This window comes from Dipodomys ordii, unplaced genomic scaffold (genome assembly GCF_000151885.1).
Source record: "Dipodomys ordii isolate 6190 unplaced genomic scaffold, Dord_2.0 Scaffold212, whole genome shotgun sequence".
Classification (NCBI taxonomy): domain Eukaryota; kingdom Metazoa; phylum Chordata; class Mammalia; order Rodentia; family Heteromyidae; genus Dipodomys; species Dipodomys ordii.
In genome coordinates, this window is record NW_012267428.1 from 1,204,637 (window position 1) to 1,218,019 (window position 13,383).

A 13,383-nucleotide genomic window follows, 5' to 3' on the forward strand; every position below is an offset into this window, starting at 1 on the left:
CCACTGAGCCACCTTCCCAGCCCCTTGGAGGAGATATTTTGAATCTCAGCCATTGCCATCTCCCAAACTTGAAACTTCACTGAAATGACAGTCACTTAAATTGTTTTGGGGGGTTCAGCTTCTCACCAAAGCATTTAATGTACTTCCTGCTCATCAGATCTAACCAGCATAGTATCATCAGTGTATGTAATGGGCTGGTGGGTTGTGTGGGAAGTCCAGATTATTAAGATCTCTGTGGTCAGACACAGCGGCACACCATGTAGTCTCAGCTATTGGAGAGGCTAATGTGGGAGTAATAGTTGAGCCTAGGAATTTAAGACTGGTCTGGGCAGCAAAACAAATGAAATTTTGCGGGCTGTATTATATGTATTATATACACCAGGAGAATTGACAATTCTGGGTACCACTGTGAAGGCTTTCTTTTGACTCTGCCAGACAAAAGCAAATTACTTTTTGTGATTCTTACAAATTGGTGTCGACAAACCCCATTTGATACTAGCTTGGTAGCTGTATACCATGTACCAGAGGTTCTGCTATATCAGTGAAGATGCCTCATCTGGAAGGCAGCTTCAGTTGGAGTCACCATCCAATTAAGCTGATGATAATCCATAGTCATTCTCCAAGGGTGAACCTCTGCCCAACTTTTGTGTCATCCTCTTATATAGTCTGTGGCAATGGAGTTTGGGGACCATCTGTCAGGCTGCTGACGTGTCCTGTGAGAGACATAGGGCTGTGAGCAGGAGCCTGGCTTGTGTGCCCTTACAGCTATAACCACAGAATGCCTTTTCTCTTTTGGAGGCCTCAGTTTCTGGCCAGAATGTGAGCCACAGATGAGGAAGTAAATTCATGCTCTCGTACCATAACCCCAAACTAGAAGTCACAGAGGATCAGAAAGACCCAGAGCATTTGTATCAAAGACTTTTGTGTCTCAACCCTCCCCCACAGCAATGGAATAGAAAGCTTACTCTGGTACTTGTATGCAATTGTATGTTGGAGGTAAGCCAGCGGGGGAGAAGGGGTTGAGAAAGGTCTGAGTTAAATGTGAAATTATATGTCTTGCTATAGTTCTCTCTGGGAATTGGTAGAATTGTGGGTGTTTCTCTCTTTTGGGGGCTGTAATTTCTAAAATTTTAAACAAATTTAGAATAAGACAAAAGTTCTTATATAAATAGAAGGACATTTCTGGTATTTAGGTCTTTAATGCTAAAGATGTATTTGTTTATTCATTTTGTTGTGGTACCTTCTTTTTGGGGGGGGTCCGGTTGTGGGGCCTGAACTCTGGGCACTGTCCCTCAGCTCTTCAGCTCAAGGCTAGTGCTCTACCACTTGAGCTACAGCGCCACTTCCAACTTTTTTCTTTTTGCTTATGTGGTGCTGAGGAATCAAACCCAGGGCCTCATGCATACAAGGCAAGCACACTACCACTGAGCCACCTTCCCAACCCCATGTTGTGGTACCTTCTTACCATAGATAATCTTGGGAAGAAGGAAGGCAGGAGTTGGTAGGCTAGACTGGAGTGGTAAAGAAGAGATGGGGTTATCTATTCTTATTAAGGCAGGGTGAAGCAGGTCCCAACCTTACTGGCTTCAGGGTGAGCCTTTGGCTCTCACAGCACAGCAAAGGACAGTATCTTTTTTTTTTTTCCCCAGTCTTGGGGCTTGAACTCAGGGCCTGGGTACTGTCCCTGAGCTGCTTTTTGCTCAAGGCTAGCACTCTACCACTGGAGCCACAGTGCCACTTCTGGTGGTTTTTGCTTATGTGGTGCTGAGGAATCAAACCCAGGGCCTCAGGCATGCAAGGCAAGCGTTCTACCACTGAGCCAACTTCCCAGCCCAAACCCAGGGCTTCTTGCATGCCAGGCAAGCACTCTTCCACTAAGCTACATTCCCAGTCCCAGTGTCTTCTTTAGCACATGTGAATAGGACTTTATTAGCAGTGTCACAGAAATTACATTACCTAAGAACTGACCATTGGTATGCACAGTCTCAACTGAGCTTTGAGCAGATAAATCAGCATAAAATCACCTTTGGAATTTCAAACAAAAGTTTGTAAGTTTGCTTTGCAAAAAGATAAAAAGAAATCTGTCCCCTTTGAGGAATGTTGAGGATCAAATAGCGTCTCATGCATGCCAAGCAAGTACTCAATAACTGAGCTACATCCCTAGACTTAGAAATCCCCAAAAAGCAGCAGCTCTCTAATAGCAGAACACTTGAAGCACAGAACTTTGCCTAGTCACCTTTTCATCATGCCTGAGCATGCAGCTTTGCTTACATCATGGGTTGCCTATGGTTTTGAAAAGGCACAATTTGAAACAGTACAATGTTGTTTGTTCCCATTTTCTATTTTGAATTTGGATTTGGAATTTCATAGAAGCATTAACAAAGAACTATAGAAGCTAGTCTCCTAAGTTTGTGGAGTGTGTGTGTGTGTGTGTGTGTGTGTGTGTGTGTGTGTGTGTGTAAAGTAGGGCCAGCTTCTTTCTGTTTGCCCTGCTGAACCTGACACCCAGAGGAGTGTGGTTCTGGTGTGGGGTTGTAGTTAGAGCTGGGATAGACATGGCACATGCTGGGGTTTGTGGTCTTCTAGTGCAAGGTACTGAGAGGAAAGTAGGTGGGAAGGATGCTTGTGGGTGGTAAACTTCCTTTACACTGAGGACAGGGGCCCAAGGCTGGAGGGGGACCGTTGCTGAGATGGTGAGGAGGACCTCTCATTGAGCTGTTACACAGCTGAGGACAGTGACATCCTAGAGAGGGGCTTGTCTAGGAACTCAGTGCCAGTTGAGAACCCAGTTAGGGCCACAGCCTGGCTTCCTTTGCTAGCCCATTGCTCCCTGTTTCAGTGGCAAGGCTGGGATCCCTGGGAGCTTGGGAGAGGCATCTGCCCTTGGGCAGCTTCCTCACATCAGAGCCCCAGCTGTCAAGGATAGGGGGAGTGACGCATTAAACTGGTCCTGAGCCATGGGTCTGGGTTAGAGCAGAGAGCCCCTACTGCCCTTTACAGGTGTTGTATTGGACAAGGTTTCCAGGCAGGGCTGGGCTCTTCCCTCAGATGGAAGAGATGGGTCTGACTCCATGCTGGGATGACAAGGTGTCACTCTTACTCAGTGGCAGCCAGAATGTGTCCTGACCACAGGCACTCACCAAATCAATGTGAAACAATAAGCATAGGTGAACACATCCAGTTGGGGCTGGCTCTGAGCAGATTTCTAAGGTGGCCTAAGTTTGCTTCAAGGTTGCCTCAGGGTCACTTTCTAGGTCCTTCTAAAGGTCATCTAACTCTGCTCCACCCTAAGGTGCTGCCCCTCTCTAAGAAAATGGTGGGCAGGAGGAGAGAAATGGAGCTCCAGGAGGTGGGGTGAGCTGACAATAGTGGCTCTGGCATCTGAAGGGGAGACAGCTTTGGACAGTAGTCTGACTTCTGAGGTCCAGGAAACATTGGCCTTGGCAGAGCAGGTCAGATCCCCCAGGGTCAGCCAGTCTGGTGAACAAGGAAGGTGAAGGAAGGCTTCAGCAGGAGCTAAAGAGATCTTCAACAGGCAAAGTGGTAGGGAATAAAGATGTCCAAAAGGACCTTTTCCTGGTGGTACCAAAAGAGGTCCTTAGGAGTCTGGAGCTGTGCCTAGGAAGGTAGGATGGAGCAGCCTTCAGGACCCACCACCTTCTTCCTCTTGCCAGACACCCTGGAAGTCAAGCCTACCCCATCCCCAGCTAAGACAGACTTACCTGAAGGCTGAGTTCCCATCAGAGATAGGGGCTTCGGAAACACTGGAGAGGGCTGAAGGTGGCTGCACACGCTCCTAGATCCTGTCACAGGAAGAACATTAGAGCCTCAGCTCCCCAATCCCCGATCCTAAAGTCCAGAAAGCAAGAAGGGTGAAGGGAAGGCCTCAGGCGGGAGTTGAAGAGGGCTGGTACAGGGCAAGGCAGGATGAGCAGGGCATGGAGGCCCCCAGAAGGTTAATTCTCTCTCCACGTGGGCCTAGTGCTCTTGGCATGACCTTTTCAGTCCTTCGTGACACTCTCTGAGCCAGAGGAGTTAGAGATGAGTCCTCACTCCATCCTCCACCCACTCAGTGAACACAGCCCCAGCCCCAAGTGCACATAATACCACAGCCTGTAGCTGTCCCTCCCACCCCATAGGTCTTCATTCTGTTGTGATGTTTTCTCTGCCTCTGAGATCACACCTTCTCTATTTGCAAACATGAAATCACCTAGTCCTGCACCCAGAAGCATGAGATCTCTGATAACCAGGAGGGCAGAGGCTCTGCAAGCCAAGGGAAGTCTAGATGGAGAGATGGATGTACCTGGCAGATGGTATGGGCATCCGAGGCCTTGGGCCACAGGGCCAGCAGTTGGAGGGTGTGCTGCTCCACAAATTGCTTGCACTGAGGAAAGACAAACATGGAGTGGGTATGCCAAAACCCATGACAAGACATTCTTGGCCACTGTACCTTGTTTTTTTTTGTTTTTTGTTTTTTTTTGTTTTTTGGGTCCGGTCATGGGGCCTGAACTCTGGGCCTGGGCACTGTCCCTCAGCTCTTCAGCTCAAGGCTAGCGCTCTACCACTTGAGCCCCAGCGCCACTTCCGGCTTTTTTCTTTTTGCTTATGTAGTGCTGAGGAATCGAACCAGGGCCTTGAGCATGCAAGGCAAGCGCTCTACCACTGAGCCACCTTCCCAGCCCCGCCACTGTACCTTGTTGGGTCATGCCAGGCACCTAACCATCAGCCCCACTGAGCAGCTCTGACTGCAAGTAAAACCAAAGTCTGAAGCTTTCTGTAGGAAAAGCATGGAGCTCAGGGCTGCCTCCTGGAAAAAGGATGTACTGCTTTAAGAAGGAAATGTAGAGGCTGGGAATGTGGCTTCAGTGGTAGAGTGCTTGCCTGGCAGGCATGAAGCCTTCAGTTGGATTCCTCAGCACCACATAAACAGAAAAAGCCAGAAGTGGCACTGTGGCTCAAGTAGTAGAGTGCTAGCCTTGAGCAAAAAGAAGCTCAAGGACAGCCAGTGCCCAAACCTTAAGTTCAAGCCCCAGGACTCACAAAAAAAAAAGGAAGTGTACTGTCATCAGCCACATATTGACAAGCCGTTAGGACTTTGAATACAGCAGGTCCACTGTGCCACCATTGGTCACACAGAGGAGGGTAGAGCACAGGGAGGGACCCAGGAGAGAAGTCCAGGCCCTTGTCCACTTCTATCTGCCTTGGCTATACCAGGTACTGGCTGTGTCACCTATTACCTGGGCTACCACATGACCACCTGGGTCATAGCACAGCTGATACACTTTGGAGCAGATGGATGGCAAGACTCCATTGGAACTAGCAGGACTCACCTTGCATTAACCCCTGACAGAGGCCTGCTGGCTCCTCTGAACCCACGGCCTTGTGTCTAGGATGACTTCCAAGCTTGACTTTTGTGTCCAGAGATGACTTACAGTCACTACAGTCCCACTATTGTCTGACCTAAGTCCTTTCTGCCTGTCTGGATTACAGTCTACCCTGCCCTACATGTTTCTGGCTGCAAAGCTTGTTTTGGTTCAGCCCTCCCCACAGACAGGCCCAGACCTAAGTCCCTTGCGTGTCCGCCCCTCACCTTCTGCTTATCTGAACTGTAGTTGAGGCAGGCCTGGTGCATTGCCTGCGGCATGGCCTGCTCGCTGCTGTTCCATGCCTGAGTGGTCACTGACACGCAGAGCTGGCACTCGGAGTCTTGCAGCAGCCCCTCTTCTGCCAGAGATCCTAGAGCTGGGGGGGCTAGAGAGAAAACAGCCAAATCTACCCTGCAGAAATTCCAGGCTGGGGGGGAGGGGAGAAGAAGGAGGAAGAGGGAGAGAAGTCGGGAGGAGAGGAGGGAGAGGAAGAGGGCAAGAGGGAGGTAGAAATGAAAGGGGAGGGGTGGAGAGGAGGAAAGAAGTGGGGGTTGCATAGCCAGGACTGCAAAAGGACAGTGGCCAATGGGGTCAGTGGGGACAGTGGGTGGGGTAGCATGAGGCTCACCTGGGACAATACCATTCTCAGTGGTGCATCGCAGGACAAGGCCGCAGACCAGCTGGGGCAGCATGCGACCCAGCAGTACATCCAGCAAAAGGACTGTGTAGCGCTCAGCCAGGCACTGACAGATGCCACCCACCACCAGGGGTACCACGTGGCACACCTGGGCCACAGCCACAGCCAGCACACCCTGGGATGGAGGTGGAGAGAGGGCAGCGTGGGACCTTCCCATGGCAAGATTCTACCCTGTCCAGTGCCAACCAAACACACACACACAACACACACACTCACACATCTATCTATCTATCTATCTATCTATCTATCTATCTATCTATCTATCTATCTATCTATCTATCTATCTATCTATATCTTACTCCCTTTCCAAGTAAGGGCATGGAGGATAAAGAACTAGGAGATTCAGGGGACACCTGAGTGAGTGATCATCCAGCAGTTCCTGGCTTGCCCAATGGGATGTGGCTAGCCAGAGAAAGGCGTGGCTAAGGCCACCAGCAGGGATGTGGACCCCACTAGTGTGATGCCTTTCCAATGGGGTATTTCACCAAAAGCATCCACGCACATTCAGCCTTTGCTCCCGCTCTGACATGACTCCTGGTTTTTGCTGTCAAAGGCCAGGCTGCTCAGTCCACCGAGTCCTTACCCTGCCTCATCTGGGAGTATCCTCTCTCGGCCTCAAGAACTCTCCAAGGTGAACTGGTGAGCATGCTAACATGACTCCACTGACACTTGTGGCTCCCTTCCCTTGTCTCTGGAACCTATTCCATTTGGGCTCTGTCCCCACCACTCCTTCAGAACACTGGCCAGGGTCACTCACAACCTGCCTTGCCATATCTGCGGGACACCCCTATGCCAGCCCAGGACTTGAAATTCAGGGCTTAGGTACGATCTCTAAACGTGTGCTTAAGGCTAATGTTCTAACACTGAGCCTCAGTTCCACTTCAAGCCCAGGCTGGCTTCAAACCTGGATCCTCGGATCTCAGCCTCCTGAGTGTCTAGGATTTCAGGTGTGAACCACCAACTGATAATGCTATAGCACAGGTAATGCCCTTCTGAAATGCCTTCTCTTGGCTTTGTGCCACACCATGGTCCCCCCACCCTCCGTCCCTGTCCCCAGCTCTTCTCCCTCAGCTTTTCTGTTGCTATCTCTCCTCTCTTTTATCTGGTTCTTCAGTTCCACCTCTGCATATTCTGTTCCTTGTTGGCCTTCCTCCTCCTTTGATTTTTCATCTGGTTCACTCTCAGCTTGATCTTGCTGCTTGATCTTTTCCCCAGAGCTTTATGTCCAGCCACTTGCTTAACCTCTCTCTGCATATGGCACATCCAATTTAACAAGGAAGAACACCGTTTCCTCTCAACTGTTCCTATTCAGCCAGTGGTGTTATCAGTGTGTGTGGGTCATAAGGATTGCTCTCATGCCCTCACTCCTGCAGACCATCCATTGGTAAGCCCAGTCAAGCCTCCCTCTCCAACATACCCCCATCTACCCTCTTAGCTCCATCCTGCCCACCACCCCATTGTGACTGTTCTTCAGTAATCTGTTAAATTTCTTGCCTGATTTTATTTTGCCTCCTACCTGCCCAATGGAGTGTGTGTGTGTGTGTGTGTGTGTGTGTATTTGTGCATGTGTGCACGCTGGGGCTTGAACTCAGGGGCTGTCCCTTAGCTTTTTTGTTCAAGGCTGGCACTACCACTTGAGACACAGCTCCACTTCTGGATTTTTTTTCTTATGTGGTTAATTGAAAATAAGATTCTCTCAAGTATGCCTTCTTGGGCTGTCATTAAACCATAATCCTCAGATCTCAACTTCCTGAGTAGTTAGGATTACAGACATGAGCATGGGTGCTTACCTTCCCATCTATCTAGCAGCAAGAGTGATCTTTCTCCTTGATGTAATTCTGCACTAGCTATAAATGACATTCAGAATGGTAGCCTTTGTCTTTTTTTTTTTTAACTTGTCTTAACAAGGTCTGGATGGCATGATTGGGCCATCTCTCTTTTGCTGGTCCTCCTGCTTCAGCCCCTTTGGCTGCCAAGCTCATTCTTGCTCTAGGCTCTTGGTCGATTGGGGCCTTGTCTTCTCAACCTAACTGTCACCTCCTCAAAGCCTCTCTCTGTCTTATCAGCCTGATATCACTGTTCGTCCTTACCCTCTGCTATGAATCCTTAGTGGCCAGAGGGCAGACAGGACCTTGTTTGGCTGGGTTATGAGAGAGGGCCTCTCTGGGCTGAGGGGTTATTGGGCAAAAGCCAATACAGATTTGGGTAACTCAAGTCAGACGCTGGCCATGTTGGGAAGCTTATCTGTGGACATTCTCCCTTTGAGAATTAAAGCATCTTTTCTACAGAGACAACTGGAGATTCTTTGCCATTAGATATTGAGCTGGGGCAGACAAGGCTGAGCCTTACCTATTCTCATATATCTGAGCCTTGGGATTCCTTGGGTGGGGACAGTGCACAGATGGCTCCTCTCCTAACTGTGGCAGAGCTGGACTGTACAGAGCTGTGAATGGGCAAAGGTGGAGCTGGGAGAGGTTCACCCAAGCTCCATGTGTGCTGGTCGCCTCACCTTGGGGATCACGACTTGGACTCGCTTGAGGAGAGTCTTGCAGAGCCAACAGTAGGGCAGGGGGATGGGGAGCCGCTGCTCAGAGAGGTCCTGTGCGAGAAAACAGAGTGGAGGGCTGGGAGCTGGGAGAAGGCATCCTGAGGGCCTTGCCTGCCCCGCCTCCTCCTCCCCTTCTCTCCTTCCTGACTTAGGCTCTGTCCCAAACTTCTAGTGCCTTCTGGCTCTTCTCCCAAGTGCTCACGAGGCCTCAGCTGCCACTCTAACCCTGTTGTTTCTCACCTGACTTCCTTACCTGAGTATGAGGCCCAAACTGCTTAAAGATGGTCCCTTGCAGCATAGGGAGGGACAGCTTGTCTGGTAGAGGGTCAGGTAGAGAGTCTGCCACCCCTGGCTCCTGCTCTGTCTCTGGCTGCCCAGACTGGCACAGGCCCACATGGCGGCAGACAGTCTTTGGGGTCTAGGGCACAGTGAGGATGGGGGGCTGTTAGGCTTATGCTCAGGCTGGTCCAAATGCTCAGAGACAGGGAATCAGGGAGGTGGGAATGATGTGTCCCAGGGCTCCATGGAAAAGGGGATGGAAGGCAAAGATGGGCAGGGGGGTGGAGGAAGGGGGAGGGAGGAGAGACTTGGAGAAGGTGCCTAGGAATGTGTGTGAATGGTTGTGAGTTTGGGTGTGAGAGAGGGGGGATGTGTGAGTCTCTATAAAGAGTGCAGGCTGCTGTGCGCTGCTGAGCAGGTAAAGCTCTGACCTAGGTTCGTGACTGAAGAGCATGTTTCCTGGGCCTGTTGTGGAATGGTGTGTGTGTGTGTGTGTGTGTGTGTGTGTCTCTATCTGGGTGCTGTGGAAGTTGTGTGTATGTGTGTGTGGGGTGGATGCACACACACACACACACACACACACACACACACACACACACACACACACACGTATCCCTAGGGCTTTGTCCAAGTGGTGGGAGGGCAGGTCGGGGCCTCACAATCTGGCTCTGGAAGTAGTCGATGACCAGGGGGAAGTAGACTTCAAGCACATGGCGGCACTGGGGCACTAGCAGCTTCAAGGGGAGGCCGTCACACTCATGCTCCAGGAACTTGCGAATTGTGTCCTGGGAGGACAGAGAGGAATGATCAGCTTGGCCTTCCCAAGGCCTGTTTCCATCTGAGTGTCTTGCTGCAAAGCTGCCACCAGAGAAGATTGGCCCACTCTGCTGGGGCACTATAGGACCCTCCTCGTCTGGCAGGGCCATCTGGCTGTGGCTGAGCTCAGTCCCAGGGCCTGCTTTGGTCAGGAGTGTGGAGTTGCAGGCTTCACCTTTGACCTGGAAATGCCCTCTGTTTTGGTCTTCATCTCTTGTTCCCTAAACTCTATTCAGGATCTGGGCATCTTTACCTGGAAAATGGCCTCCTTAGCCACCTTTGTAAGGATGCGGATGATGTCTTCACACTCCTGGCATAGGTCATCCTGGGGCGGTGGGGGGGGCGGCAAAGTGGGGATACATGAGTAGAGTAGAGAGGGAGGCTCTCTTGTGCAATTGCTGACAAGTACCTCCAAAATACCGGCAACTGCCCACCATCCCACTCCATCCACCTTACTCTAGCCCCACTCTATGCCATCACATAAGCCTCTTAGGCCCGTTCAGAGCCCACCCAGCACCCTCCTTCCCAGACCCCCACTGTAGCCCTTGGATGACACTCACAGCTTCCACATGCCCCCAGACTTCCTGCAGGCAATGCCCCAGGGCTTTACACTGCACAGCTTGCTCCAGGTTTTGGCACCAGAACTCGGGACCCTGGGCACAGGCCGGGGATGAAGTGGTCCAGACAGCTACAGTTTGGAACCAGAGCAACTTTTATCAGAAACCACCTTACACATGCCACCCTGATTTTACCCAGCCTCAAATTCCATTTTGCTGCAATTGTATGGCCATCACACATGTCAGACTGTGCTAAGTCTCCTTCCAGGATGTACTATTTCTTTTTTTTCTTTTTTTGTCAGTGATGGGGCCTGAACTCTGGGTCTGGGCACTGCACTTCAGCTCTTTAGTGCAAGGCTAGTGCTCTACCACTTGAGCCATAGTTCCACTTCCCGCTTTCTCTGCTTTTGTGGTGCTGAGGAATAGAACTCAGGGCCTCATGCATGCAAGGCACTCTACCGCTGAGCTACCTTCCCAGCCCCACCTGGGAGTTTCTAGGCCTTAGTTGTCATGAGTTGGGCACTAGTGACTCATGCTTGTAATCCTAGCTACTTGGAAAGCTGAGATAAAGAGAATCTCTAGTTAGGACCAGGTTGGGTGAACAGTATATATGCCCCAATTTTAACAGAAAAGAGCCGGGGCCAGGTGCCGGTGGCTCATGCCTATAATCCTAGTTACTCAGGAGGCAAAGATTTGAGAATCATGGTTCAAAGCCAGCCTTGGCAGAAAGTCTATGAGACTCTTATATCTAATTAACCACCAGAAAACCAGAAGTGGTGTTATGGCTCAAAGTGGTAGAGCACTAGCCTTGAGCAAAATAGCTCAGGTACAGCACCCAGGCCCTGAGTTCAAACCTCTTGACTGATGAAAGCAAGCAGGAAGGAAGGAAGGGAGGGAGGAAGGAAGGAAGGAAGGAAGAAAGGAAGGAAGGGAGGGAGGGAGGAATAACTAAATAAACTAAAGCCAAAAGGGATGGAGTCTGGCACCAGTGGCTCATCCTATAATCCTAGCTACTTAGGAGGCTATGATATGATAAATGAAGTTCAAAGCCAGTCCTGGGAAGACAAATCAGAAAGATCCTAATCTCCAGCAAAAAGCTGAAAGTGGGCTGGGAATGTGGCTTAGTGGTAGAGTGCTTGCCTAGCATGCATGAAGCCTGGGTTCAATTCCTCAGCACCACATACACAGAAAAAGCTGGAAATGGTGCTGTGGCTCAAGTGGTAGGTACTAGTTTTGAGCAAAAGAAGCTCAGGAACAGTGCCCCGGCCCTGAGTTCAAGCCCCAGGACTGGCCAGAAAAAAAAAAAGCTGAAATTGGAGATGACTTAAGTGGGATAGTACCAGTTGACTAAAGAAGCTGAGCAAGTGCATGAGGCCCTGAGTTCAAGCCCCAGTACCAGCACATGTACAAAACAGGGCTGTAAACAAGTGCTTAGTAAGCACAAGGCCCTAGTACTTAAAAAAAAAGATCAGGATTATGTACAGACTATCCCAAGTCTGGGCAGAGCTAGTGCTCAGTAAGTGGTAGAGATGCCTCCATGACAGAGGCTGGGGAGACTCACCAAAGCCTGGACCACACAGCATGAGCAGCAGCAGCAACCATGGCAGCAGGTATGACTTGGCCATGGCACCTGCAACCTGGGCATCCTGCTTGGGGCAGGGACCCTTATAGCTGGGGGTGGGAGGTGGGGGTGGAGAAGGCCTGGGGAAAGGACTTGAAGGGAGCAGCATTGACCTCCGTGTTTGCCTGGGTCCTGGAGAGCTCTCCAGGTGCTTTGATCCCGCCTCTTCCCATCAGGAACTCTCCTGCCTGCCTTTGCCCTGTCTTGGCCCACAGCCCGACCCTCCTCTCTTTGTTTCCCCACCAGCCCCCATAGTCCAGGAGTCCTGGTTCTCTCCAAACAAGGGGCCTCCACACTTGGTCCCAGTAATCTGGGCTTTGGAAGGGAAGATGAGGCAGGGCCACATTGAGGGATAATGTGGGGCCCCCCACTCCTTCTCCCCCAGACGCACTCCATTCCTCTGCTCTTGAGCAATGCTTTGAAGAGCTTCCTGCCTGGCTCTTGATCTAGAGTAAGCTCCGGAAGGGCAAACTCTGGACCCTCCTGCTGCCACCTACCTCCCACTCCATCCTTCCCCTTCCCCCTAGACACGTGATTGGCAACGGGCAGAGAGTGTTTACATGAAATGAAAGAATGCCATGAGTGCCCGAGACAGGGATGGGGGAGATTGAGATTTCTGTGGGCCAAAATGGCTCTCAGCCTAGTCAGGAGCTGCTGCCCATGGCTTCCAGGGACTCCTCCAGAGCACAGCTAATGGCTCAGAGATGGTCTTTTGAGGACTCATCTGGGTCCCCCCTGGGCACACTGGAGTTAAAACTCCCAGGATGCTGTGGGGCAGTCACTGTTGGAGAGTAACACTCATTGCTGGAGCTCTGTATCTGGTGGAAGATCCCAGGCCTCTGGGTGCCAGGAGCACCTCCAGGGCTCATGGGGAGGGAGAGTAGGAGCTTGGCACCTGAAGAACATAGTTGGACACAAGATGGTAAAAAAAAACGACACATTCAAGATCACTCAAAGCTTCATGTGGTTTCTGTTGGCCTCAGGCCCTTGTTACTATGACAAACAGAGTTGCCATTGTGGGAGTTAACCAACAGTGTGTGAGAATGTGTGAACCAAAGATTGGGAACCCAGCAACTTGCATAAATAGCTAGGGTGGTGGAGCTGGAATGTGCTAGTATGTGTTAAATGTCTATGAGCCAAGGGGCTGAGAGGTTAGTTCAGGGGGAAAGTGTGGATTTAGCATAAACGAGGCTCGAGATTCCATCTCCAGCACCCAACACGCAAAAAACTAGATGAAATAAACAAATGAGCTGAGCTGTGTCCTATTTGGATACAATCAGGGCAAAGGGGTTTATGGATGGGCCCTCCAGGATTATATTGGCCAGGGAACGATAGTACCCAAATCCCTTCAAGCTCTCCTTGCATACATGATTCCTTCTCATTTGCGTCACTGGGCAGAGCAGGTTAACTTCAGGTGGGGAGGTTCTGTTCTACATGGCCATTCAGGGGCCTGGGCCCCTCCCTGTGCTTGCTCAGTCCTTCCTGGGTCCCTGCAAGGG

General features: G+C 50.8%; 1 protein-coding gene across 2 annotated transcripts; it reads right to left on the bottom strand.

Moving 5' to 3' along the window:
- Positions 1–3,740: 3,740 nt before the first annotated feature.
- On the bottom strand, positions 3,741–11,888 carry Sftpb (surfactant protein B). 2 transcript variants are annotated; one of them, XM_013035450.1, is made up of 10 exons: positions 11,825–11,888; positions 10,267–10,394; positions 9,960–10,031; positions 9,550–9,675; positions 8,865–9,029; positions 8,573–8,662; positions 5,995–6,109; positions 5,591–5,751; positions 4,304–4,384; positions 3,741–3,803 (listed from the first exon to the last, which is right to left on the bottom strand). In XM_013035450.1, exons 1-10 carry the CDS (start codon positions 11,886–11,888, stop codon positions 3,741–3,743), a joined length of 1,065 nt encoding a protein of 354 aa, XP_012890904.1. The 2 variants fall into 2 exon arrangements, with proteins under 2 accessions (XP_012890904.1, XP_012890903.1); XM_013035449.1 differs by having other exon boundaries at positions 5,995–6,178.
- Between the last annotated feature and the right edge of the window lie 1,495 nt (positions 11,889–13,383).

Coding starts and splice junctions, on each gene's coding strand:
- Sftpb (XM_013035449.1), bottom strand. CDS start 11,888: ATGGCCAAGTCATACCTGCTGCCATGGTTGCTGCTGCTGCTCATGCTG. Junction 10,032..10,266: donor TCTGGGGGCATGTGGAAGCT/GTGAGTGTCATC, acceptor CCACCGCCCCAG/GATGACCTATGCCAGGAGTG. Junction 5,752..5,994: donor TGAGAATGGTATTGTCCCAG/GTGAGCCTCATG, acceptor TTTTCTCTCTAG/CCCCCCCAGCTCTAGGATCT.